This window comes from Cryptomeria japonica, chromosome 4 (assembly GCF_030272615.1).
Source record: "Cryptomeria japonica chromosome 4, Sugi_1.0, whole genome shotgun sequence".
Classification (NCBI taxonomy): Eukaryota; Viridiplantae; Streptophyta; class Pinopsida; order Cupressales; family Cupressaceae; genus Cryptomeria; species Cryptomeria japonica.
In genome coordinates, this window is record NC_081408.1 from 361722201 (window position 1) to 361734614 (window position 12414).

Consider the following 12414-nt stretch of genomic DNA (forward strand, 5'->3'; position numbering starts at 1 on the left):
TCCTTTTCCTTCATTATCAAACCAGCATTTACCAAGATTCACATTCTCCTTATCACAATGAATGAGCTCCTTCTCCAAACTTTGTGCTTGTTGCTCATGCCCAACCACTAACCCCTTGATTTAATGTTGTGCCTTCTTAGTATCTAAGGAACATAGATCCACAATCAAATTATTATCTTTTGCCAAAATGGTTTCCTTAGTTTTTTCCTTATTAAATTTTGGTTCTCCTTCCTTGGGGATATTTGCTGCCTTGTTTTGGTCTATCTCAGATAAAACAAGGTCTTTCCCTCCATTTATCTGGTCTTCCACAATCTTTTGATTATCTTGCCTTGTCTTGGATGAGGACGTTGTAAGATCATCTATTCATTTATTTTTATTCAATCTATGAGTCTTCTCAACCTCTTCAACCGTTGGGATCCCAGCCTTTGCTACCATCGGGATCCCAGAGCTCTCGGTAGTCCCCTTACTCAAAGAAGATGTGTCCTGAACAAAAATTTTAGAGCAAACTGTTTCCTAATAGGTTGTTTTTTACATTCATTCCTAAAGTGTCCATATTTCCTACAGACTTGGCAATAAGCTTTAGCATTTTCATATTCTATAGGGTGATCCCAAGATCCATATCTTGAGTGGAGGGTAACATGAGTGAGTAGGGCAAAGTTGACCGCCACATTGACACATATCCTACCGAAAATTAGCCTAGATTTGTGTTGAGTTATTTTGTCCACAGCCAAGAGACTCCCAAAGGATTCAGCAATCCCTCTAAAGACTCAATAGGTCCAATATTCTAGAGGAAGGCCTAGGAGGCAAATCCAGGTTGGAGCCACTGCCCTAAGGTGCTTCTTAGGATCTAACCCTGGTTTCCATTTGCAAAGAGACGGAAAGTTTTTTAAATTACTACCATAGGTCCAAGGGCCTTCAATAAGGATCTTAACAAGATCTTGATTCACAAAGCTAAAGAGAAAGAGCCCATTGGCCATAACACTTATTTTCACACTTCCTTTAACTTTCCAATGAAGATCTACCCATTTCCTAATGATTAATATTAGGACGGAAAGCAAGGAACTTACCCACTAAAGACAGGCTTAGTTCAGCAATAGCATCGTTCATCGACTCATCAAAGACTTCAACCAATAGACCATTGATTTTGCAAGGCCTCTTTCACTCAGAGAGGGATGAAACTTTGTTCATTTTAGTAGATCTGTCACCCAACAGTTTGTCAACAAAACTTGCAGGTTCCTCTTCTGAAAAAAAGGACTCCAGCTGATAAGACAATAAAGCTGAAGGTTGTACTGCAGATCTCTGACCAGCAACAGCAGAGGCAGCAACGTTCTGACCCAAAACAGCAAAGTCAGCAGGGTCCCCCTTTTTGGAGGGGGGGAGATGGGGACGCCCGCAGGGGGCACCCACCTACAGTTCCCATTGGGAACCTGCTCCAAACAGCACCAGAAACGATCATCTTGAAGACCTAACCCTAGCAGAGCAGACTTCTCGTTTATAAGTTAACTATGACATTTGCATTGTATAATTATGTTAAAGATTCAGCTGAATTCAAGCCCACTTACATGTTATTTGTGATGTGATTTTGCAAATTGATTAGTGTTTGATATTTGTTGCAAGCTTTGTATTTCAGCAACTATTGATTTATAATTTATGGCTTTGTATACGAATCTCCATATTCAATTAATAATATCTTGTGTTTAATCCAATTCAATCTTTGTATTATAGTCACGTTGTTTAGTCTTTGATTTTAGCTAGAAACAATGTGAGTTTCTTAGCCATTTTGAGAAGACACTGTTAGGAAGTGTTCATGTAATTTCATTGGTGTTTACAAGCTTTATTTAATACTGATTTTTATATCAGTTTGTATCAGATTTTCTTATTGTACCAGCAAATTCTATGCTTAATATAAACATTAAAATGGCTGTAAAAGAGTGTGAAATCAGCAATGTCATACTATCTGCCATGTAAATCAGAACTACAGGCATTTGAATCCAACTAACAGCTGATTATTCAAGAATACTATTGTAATCTAGAGTTGTATGAATGGAATGCAAGTCTTTTGTAGTGTAAGTTGTCGCTGATATTCAAGGTACATTTCTTCAACATGTACAAAAGTAGTCAATAATCATATCAGTTTAATAGAACAAACAGACGATCATTTAAGTTGAGAAAATCAGAAAAAAAATCATTAATTTTCAGAACTTCAAAACCCTAGAAATTGGGTTTTGACAGAATCAATTAGTTTAAAAAATATATTATCTTCATTTGTGGCAGGGCATTTCTGGACCCAGAAATACAAGACAAGCTTCTTCAATTTGCTTTGGAACACCCCCTGCATTCTCATTAGCTCCAGTGACCTGAACATGTCTCCAAATTGAAATTGTTGGAAAACCAATCATTAATTGGTCTTTCAATAATAAGTTTTATAATAGAGAGGAAAGAGCATGACATTGAAGTGACTGAAATTGTGTTAAATCTGCCTATGCCACATTTTTGTTTACAACAATTAATAAAACATTAAAATCTAAAGTTGGTGTTGTAGCAGGCTGGTCTTGAATCTTTAATGTGTGGGGAATGTCTAGAACAGAATTGTAAGTTGTTTAAATGTATTGTATTGCTATTGTGATATCATGGAGAAGAAGGTAAACCATAATGATACTGGGAAAAGCTAAGTCATATCTGCCTGGACTTGTATGAGGAGTGAATATATGATTTTCATTCTTATTCTGGAATCCTTTGCCCATGACATTATGGCTTGCTATTGTGCTCTCCTTAACTCATGACCTATCATTAAACATTCTACCCTTAAAAAGAAAAAGAAATATAGAAATTTTGATCATGTTGTCATAGTCTTCTATGCTTATGATGTGCCTGTTTTTATTGTGGCGTAGTTTACACTAGTTGCAAGAGGAAGAGAGAGGAGGAAATGGTTTTCCCTAACAACAAGATTTATCCTATGAACTCTCCTCCTAGCCACAACATGTGGAAGCTAATTATAGATGATATGTCCAAGACTGATGAGAATGATCCCATGCATAAAATATAACGGAAAATTCTATACCTATCTGTATAAGCAGCTCCCCTAATGATGAAAATTGAGCTTCAAGATCGTATCAAAGTAGTAAAGAATATGGATACTCAAATGCTATAACTGCCCAAGCTTTGGTTGGCAAGATGACAAAGGAACCCAGTTCTACATATGAACACAAAAGCCTTTATAATGTGATCAATATTATTCCTTCCTCAAATACAATTGTTGCTTCAAGTGCTAACTACTAACTTAACAATAACCTGGTCATTCATAATGCAAACTACAATAATCAAGTGTGTGAGGTCTATCCTCTGGTCAGTAAGAGTAACAAGAAGCTTGCTTATCTTCAAAAGTGTATAGAGGCTATTACTATTGCATTCTCTATGCCTCTCCTAGAACCCGCAAGAATAGAAGTCATGGATTAGGACAATAATAGAATTTAGGCCGATCCTATTGCGATCATCATAATAGAATAGGATAATCTTATTGTAGTTGGGTGTTTTTTGTTTTGTTGTGTAATGTCCTCGTCTGAAATTTCCTTATTTTGCCTTAAATAAATAACCCTAACTTACAATAGTAATTACAAAGTTGATTATAAATAATAATTTATCTTAGAAGTCCAAGGGGTTAAGCTTAATTGGTTAAAACGCTGGGTTCTCACTGTGGAGACCCAAGTTCAATTCCCAATAAGGACATCTAAAATAAATTCTAAGTTGTGAGAAGGTCTAGGGTCAATCTAATCAAACATAATAATAATAATAATAATTCAAAATACTCGGCTTTGGCCTATTACCTACCAAAAAAAAATAATAATAATTTATCTTAGAAATTAGAAATTTGATTATATAATTCAGATTTAAAGCTTATGATGTGTCTCTTGAAAACGTAAATTTATCCTTTTACCCTCTGCAGTAATTCTGCATTCAAATTTGCAGCGATCTATCTTTGCATAAATGCCTAACCCTAACTACAATAACAATTGCATAGTTGATTAGAAATAATTTTTTATTCTGAAAATTATAATTTTGATTATATAATTTAGATTTAAAGCTTATGATGTGCCTATTGAAAATATAAACTTATTTGGCCTTTGCAGTAATTCTTATTTCAAATTTGCAGTGATCTCTCTTTGTATAAATGTCTTTGTAATGTTCCTAAATTTCATTCTGAATTAGGAGTTTCCATCCACTAACTTGACAATAAAAATTAAGGGTTCTTGTCCTTAAATCTTTAACCTTGAGGGATTTGTCCTCAAATTACCAAACCTTAATTCATTGTCCACAAGGAAATAATGTCTTGATCAATTCCTGCCTCCCTCTCGGTTTTACTTCCTTCACATACCTTTTTCTTTTTAATTGTCATGACCCTTTATTTTGTACCTTTTGACCTTTTCATTACTCAATTAATTTTTAGTTTTTATAATATTACTTATTCCTCTTTGATCACTCCTATCATAGGCAGCTAGCAGCGATTTATTTATGTGTAGGCGCATTACAATCTGCCCTTCCCAAGATTGCTTGTCCTCAAGCAATAACAGTTCCAGAAGCTTTAGCCACTTCAAGTCACAGCATACCATGGATCCATGATCATCAATCCTGGGCACTGCAACAAATAAGTTATCATCTTTAGTAGTAATACTAATAATCACTAATCCTGGTTTCCCCATCACACTTGCTTCTTTAATGACCTTATCATCATATGTGTAAGCTTCAACATCATGAGCAAATGCCTCTTCCAAAACTTCGCTATTGAGTTCAACTTTACTGTCAAATGAAATATTTTGCCATGGCTGTCATTTTTCTTTTTCTTGATCAAAAATAGAGAAATGTTGGTTGAAACCTTCATGCATTCCCAATAACCTCCTCAAGGTTTAAAAATGGAAGATGCCTCTTAACTTCTTCTGTATGGCTGTCTTGAATGGATGGGAAAGCTAAAAATATAAGTAGCAGCAATACTGAGATGGGCAGCAATATTCACAATGACCCATGTCTTACAGATCTTACCTCCAGAATCCCAAACAGCCATGCTAGAATGATGATTCTTCCTAAAAGGGTCTCTTTTAGCCAATACCTCATATGGTAGTCATTTTTGGAGTGCTGTAATGATCATATTCAAATTGGACCAAGCATTATCATAGTGAAGTATACTACCTTAGAGAGAGTCCTTGATTATCTCCATGTATGGAGTGGCTTGGTCTTTCCAAACACACATCTCCATTCTTTTCATTTCAGCCATGCTTGGGGCTCCATTCAAAATGTATTAGAGTATCATGTCTTTCCCATCTGTTTTGAATTTGAACTCCATATTTTGATAGTTTTGAGAAAATTCTCCTAGTGAGTGCAACCATTGCACCCCTAGGATTATATTTGTTTCGCCTCCCACAACACATAGATCATCCTTGACTTGCTAACTGCCAAATATCGGTTGGATTGTTGTAGTCTCCCCCTGCAAGGAATGATATGGTCATCCACAAGCATAACATTCAACCCATCAAACTTTGTTGTATCCAAACCTTTCCTAGAAACTAAATCTGCATCTATAAAATTATGAGCGGCCCCACTATCAATCAACACTATCACCTTGTGACCCTGCAAAACTTCCCAAACTCTCAAAGCATGGTACTTGGATGCTTTGGAAAGAGTAGGAAGAATGCCTCTCGAAATCTCCTATTCTTCTTTGTTTTCATACTCTATCTCATTAGCCATAGCCTTAGGCTCAATTCCTTCGATCTTTGAGTCTACCTTGCGATGAACCTCTATATAGTGTATTTGCCCCTTCCCCAAGCATATATGGCCTGGCTCCCACAGCTCTCTGCAAGAAAAGCACAACTTCTTACTCTAAAGCTCATTCTTAGTTTTTCACCCTTGTTTGGTTTTGGAAGCAATGCTATTGGTTGAGGGTATCTTTTTGGAAGGGTTTCTCTTGCTGCTTTGTCAGTGCTCTTTTGGGTTAAATTTGTTTTTGGTTGTTGAATCTTCCAATTTCAAAGCCCTTCGAATAGCATCCTATAGAGATGATGGCTCAAAATCTTGAATCAAACCCCAAAGTGACACTAAAAGCCCTTCAATAAACAGAAACATGAGTCTCCTCTCAGTAATATCCAGAATCATGACTAGAATCTTTTGAAATTCTGCTACATAATCTTCTACTGCACCCGGCTGTCTTAATCATGTCAACTCCCTAAAGTGCATCTTCAGGTCTTCCCTATCAAATCTGTTTATGAGCCTTTGTGTGAAATCAGCATATGTCATAATTTGATGATGCCCTTGTGTAATCAGGCCATGATGTCACCACTCATGTCTTGTACACTCCAAGTGAAGAATGGAAAACTTGACAGCTTCATCTTTTGTCATCGGACTAAGTGAAAGATAGGTATCTAATTTTTGGACCCATGCCCGTGCAATGACCTTCCCTGAACCATTAAAAGTAGGGAGAGTCAGCTTACTTAACCTTCATTGCATATCTCCGTTGGATTGTCTTTTCCTCCTCTTGAAATATTCCTTGATCTTGCATTGTGAAATTGTATAAACCATAAATGGAATGTGTCTTCTGATATCTGGATCAAGACTTGAGTATGCATCTATGCACTCATCAAAGTCATTTTCTACCATGTTTGCCTCTTCCTCTCCCCATGGTTGCTCAACTCGAGGCAAGAATGTGGGCTGTGTGGTTGTAGGTGGTCATCCAAGTGGAGTTCTATTGTTATGTTCTGACGCTAAATGATTTGAATTACTATCTTCTCTTACACTAGTTCATGCAGGCATGAGGAAATTGATTGTATTATTCATATTTTGAAGCATTTGAAAGAGTAATTCTGTCATTTATTCTTGTCTTTGCATATAAGCCTTCCACTCATTCTCTCGTTCTTCCTCTCAATTGACCATCTTATTCTTTCCTCTACCTCTAATTTGGTTGCTAGCCTCTTGTAATGCTACCTCTAGTTTTTTCTTTTCTCTCTTTGAGGCTCTCTGATCTCTTTGGGTCCACTGCATAAATTTCCTGATAACAATTGTAATTTCCCAATCTGAAATTTCCTTATTTTACAGTAAATAAATAACCCTAGCTTACAATTATAATTTCTTAGTTGATTATAAATAATAATTTATCTTAGAAATAACTTTATTATATAATTCAGATTTAAAGCTTATGATGTGTCTCTTGAAAATATAAAATTATCCTTTTAGCCTCTACAGTAATTCTTTTTTTCAAATTTGCATTAATCTCTCTTTGCATAAGTGCCTTCAAAATGTTCCTAAATTTCTGCCTAAGTTAAAAGTTTTCATCCACTAATCTGACAGTAGAAATTAAGGATTTTCATCCTTATATTTCTTATCTTGAGGGGTTTTGTCCTCTCAGATTACGAATCCTTAATTCGTATTCCAAAAGGAAAATAAATAACGTCTTGATCAATTCCTAGCTCCCTCTTGGTTTTATCTTCCTTTATACACCTTTTATTTTTAATTATCATAACCCTTCATTTCGTCATCATGTAATTAATTTTGACTTTTTATGATATTCCGTATTCCTCTTTGATCATTCCAATCATAGACGGCTGGTGGCAGGCATTACATGGTGTCTTTTGGCTCAAAGAAATGATGGTTAAAAACTAGGTTGCCGGTTCGGGTTCGGGTTGCCGGTTCGGGTTCGAAGAACCCGGTACGCCGGTACGGCAAAATTTTGAAAAGGGGTTTGGGTTCGTTTGGGTTCGTTAGTACAAAAACATGTAAATTTTATATATATATATATATTTTTTGATATTTGTGAAGCCTATAAGCATGAATTAAAATATGCATGTCACATAGCATCATATAAACAACAAAACAAACATAAACTTGTAATCATAGCATCATGATCATACCATAATTGATAATAGCATCATATACATCAAGTTCAATATCAAAATGACAAAATATTCAAGTATAACTTTCACTTTTTACAAGGCGGAATTGAAAAAAAAAAAAATTTGCTTTGTTTTTTGACTTTATGGGCCGCCCAGCCGCCCGGGTTCGACTAGGTCCGCCCGGGTTCGACTGGGTTCGACCAGGGTCGAACCCACCCTGGGTTTTTCGAACCCTGGTCAAACCGGACCCGTACCACGGACCCGGTCGAACCCGGACCCGTACCAGGGCGTCCCAAGGGCGAACCCGGTAACCTAGGTTAAAAACTTAAAACCTTTCATATCGAATGGTTTTCCACATAACATCACACCCATTTTTTCTTATTGATAAATTGTGGAAGATACATGAAAATTTATCTAAAGATAAAAGAAAAGACTACATGCATTAAAACCACACACTTTTTCTTATCCTTCAAGCAATTTGCATTCAATTCAATTCAATTCAAGCAGAAAATTTGGGGAGACAATGCTAGGAGTGTTACATTCAGTGAGTATGTACATGGAAATGAGAGAGCGAGAGAAAGGGAGAGAAATCTGATGACATTTTATCCTTGCTTTACAATATTCCTGCCTGTGAGTCTCTTATTGAATGGCAGTAGTCATAGTTCAGGGAAAGAGAATTCAATTAACTTACACATTGCATACAGGCTCTGCATCTGCATGCTACTGTAGAGAAAGAAGCATGAAAACAAATGTGAGAGGACGACTAGAGTTGAAGATTCAGTTTTTAATAAGCAGTCTTACTATTGGTGATTTAGCATTAAGACAAATGTGAGAGGACGACTAGAGTTGAAGATTCAGTTTTTAATAAGCAGTCTTACTATTGGTGATTTAGCATGTACTCTCAAAAACAAGTGTGCAGTATGTCTTCTTTAGAATCCTATGTATGAGGAGAGGTGATTGAAAAGGAGCACTTTAATTGATTCCGTATCCATATTACTGATTCATTTCATATGCAATGGATGTGATTTTCTTTCAAAATTTGTGAGCCAAGTCAAAAGATAAGAATTGACCTTGAAGGTCTTTTCATCATCATTTTACTCTTGTATTGGATGTGACTTCTTTGAGTTTCTTTGAGATGGTATTAGCTGGTCCTTTTTGGGAGAGGATACATTAAAAGATGTCTTTATCTAGAGACCCCATGAGCTATGTTATCAGTAAATGTCATTTTCACTATATGTTTTTTTCTCATTGTACTAAACTAGATTAGTTCAGCAAAATTCGCATTACCATCTACTAAATGATCTTTTACAAGCAAAGAAATTGAAACACAAGCATTAATGTGAGGGAATGAAATGTTGGTAGAATACACTTTTAAAAGATCCCCGATGGGTGTAGAATATCAAAAAGGAAAATATAATATTGCATGAGTAAATTTCATGCTTATGTAACTATTTTATTTCCACGTCTAAACTTTAGGGCATGTCTTTAAAGAGGGATTGCCCATAATACCAAAACCATCTCTCTCGAGCACTCTTGACCATATTACCTAACGACGTCAAAAACAAACAATTAACATTATACACATGGTAGGATAATTCCATCACTAAACCATTTGATAATTTCACTACTTAGCCATGTAGATTTAAGCCAAGGTTCAAAGAACTTTTGGGAAGGGTATTGCCCTGTTTTTTTCAACACAACCTCTTCTTTCACTATTTTTAACCATAACTATGTCTACCTACTCTTCTGTTATTGCCTCCTAGATGTTCTCATCCAAGAGGTCAAAATGCAAAGCCTCTTTGCCCATTCATCATCTTTAAGCCTCTACTAATTTGTTGGGTTTTTTCGTTGTCATTCCTCTTTTCCTTATCATTTTACGTTGTCTAATGTAAAATGAACAGGCACAAATCTCTTTCCTAGTTTTCTTGTGGTTTAGAAAGGACATAATTTGGACAATTTCTCTTTTTGTTACCCTTCCTACATACCTTTCCCTTGGTTCAAATGTAAGAAGGCTTCTCTCTCTTATCAATGTTTGGCCCTATTCACTTGCACTACTCATCCACATAAAACAAAGTTTATATTATCAAATTTATTAAATGCCTCTGGCCTCCAATACCACCATGAAACCCTTTTACAAGCTTGCCCTCAATCTACCACATGATGTGAAACCTATTTCTTACATTAACGGAAGAGAACTCTTAGTATTCCTTCAAAAGAGATATTCACCCTAGTTTTTTTTCTCACAAAAGACTCACTCTGTTTCTTCAAGAAAAACATATGAACCATTAAGAAGAAGCTAGCTTAAGAGTAATCTCAGCTAAAACTATATAAAAGTGAATTTATTTCCAATTCTATTTAAAGAAAGTCTTCTTAAGTGGGTTTTACTAACTTTCTATGAATTAGTAGATTGCTTCAAAGAAGTTAATGTTGATCAATATTCACCTTCTTCAAAGCGGGCATCCTCTCTAAACAATCTTCATAGCTTTTTTAATCGAAGTAGTCAAACAAGCAATCGCGAGATTCTGAATGTTGCAGATAGTCAAAAGAAATATCAAACCATCCACCTCATCAATTGAGTTTCAGTCTTTTGAAAAAATTATTTTCCAAACTAACTATGGAAGTCATAAACTCTAAGTCACCTTGGCTTAGAGAGCGCGAGGATGGCATAGAAAATTATAGTCCTCATTCTTGAAATTCCTCACGGTCCTTCTTAGGCTTTTGAAAGCCTGTGCCACTGGTACCGAGCTATGAGGCATTCCGATATTTCTAAATTTCAATTTTTGCACACTCGTAGCCTTTTTCCAACTGCTTGCATTCATTACAGGCATGAGATTTAAAATACTGGCTCTCAAAATTGTGAGACTGAATGTCAAAGAAGTCACTACTATCTTATTGAACAGCATTCATAGAACCAAGACCTGTGCATACACAGATCCAATATATTTCTTTCTAAATGCTTTTCCAACGCATGCAAGAGACACAAAAAAGGTCCAATTTCTTCTAGAATATATTCTCTCAAAATTTCAGTCGGTGATATAGACAGACTTAAATGGGGACTTTCATGATTGACTCCTCGGATGGTTCAAAAGTGGGAGAAAGGGAACGAAAAAAAAGTGCAATACCGTGACGTGCCTATCCTCTAGAAACGAGAAACTGGCAGAAAAAATCCCTGGAGGCAGGTTACCTAGATTGATGCTTCCCTTGATTTCTCTTATAAAGGTAAATCGTTTGTACTGGGACATTTTTTACATAAATTGAAGCCCACCTGAATTTAGAAATTAAGGAGCATGCCACTAGACCAAAATTGTTGCATTTGCTGCGGCTACAGTTGAGTTTAATCATTAAAACAGGGGAGGCAACAAGTGAAAGCCATTTAAGCTTTCTGGAACAGGAGAGTCACTAGGCCTGGCCACCTTAACTGCTAGCTGCAGCATCCCAGAAAAATGTGTGGGAAAGGAACCACTGTATAGAATACAGGCATCCAAAGATTCACAATCTTACGCTCCATACCGAAAGGCCAACCAAAAAGATGTATTTTTTGAACTTGTTATAATGTATTAGAATTGCGATGGTTAATAACTTGATAGTCAATGTGCTTTATAATGTGATCGATTAATTTTATTTAGCTGTTAACAGTTTTATAGCCAGCAGAAAACTCACGGTTTTGTACCTTTAACCACACTCGCATCTCCAGGTGACTCAACATATAAATGTAACACAGCCATACCCATATTCACAAATTCTCGATATCATCTTTTTATAAACGTTGCAATGACAAATTCAAGCTCCCACTGCTCCAATGGCAATCAAAAGCATCCGGAGAGAAGAGGCATATGAAGATATACCAGGATTTTCCCTGTGTAGATAATCCATTGCGCAGAGCCACGGACCTTGTCCAAAATCCAAGTCAATTTGGGGGCACAAAGCGGAGAGTTGAGGTCCGCGTGGCTCATTTACAGAGGTTTTGCCGTCTTTTGTATGAAAGGTTCTGTGGAGAGCTCCAGCTGGGCCAGGGATTCTGCGAGGCGCCCTGATATTTTGTTCCTCTTCCTCGGCAGCCTTGTTGTGAGGAGGAATTGAGAGCTGAGAAATCGTGTGCTTGTCATAATGATTGGGCGGGAGGCGCTGTGAGGCCTGCAATTTCTTCACAAGGTCAGACTCGTCCAAATCCACATCCTCCCATCCGCCAAAATCCTCCATTTCTCCTTACCATCTACCCTCACCCTCACCCTTTGTGCGGAGGGTTTCGTTCGCCCTTTTCATAACTCAAAATCTATGTATTCCCGCCAAAATCAATTTCTTAATATTAATTTCTTCTAATCACATTCAATTGTTAATTTGTTATGGTTATATTTCCTCAATGTCGTTTAGAGCACGAGTGGTAAATGGATTTTATTGGTTCTCTAAATCATTATTTTTAAATTATGTATTGATAAAGATTGATTTCAAATCGGATAAGAATCAAATAATTGTATAGATTATAAACATATTATATATATGAAATGAAAAAATTATGAAATATTATATCATTTTTTTTAGTATA

General features: G+C 36.3%; 1 protein-coding gene across 2 annotated transcripts in view; it reads right to left on the reverse strand.

The window, feature by feature from the left end:
- LOC131041003 (uncharacterized) overlaps positions 1-12144 on the reverse strand; it is a 108050-nt gene extending 95906 nt beyond the window's left edge. Inside the window, exon 1 of one of the 2 annotated variants that reach the window (XM_057973981.2) lies at positions 11717-12144. In XM_057973981.2, coding sequence (XP_057829964.2) covers positions 11717-12071 — 355 coding nt within the window. In that variant the 5' untranslated portion in view covers positions 12072-12144. The remainder of the gene's footprint in view (positions 1-11716) is intronic. The other variant, XM_057973980.2, reaches the window with a different exon arrangement.
- Positions 12145-12414: the final 270 nt, after the last annotated feature.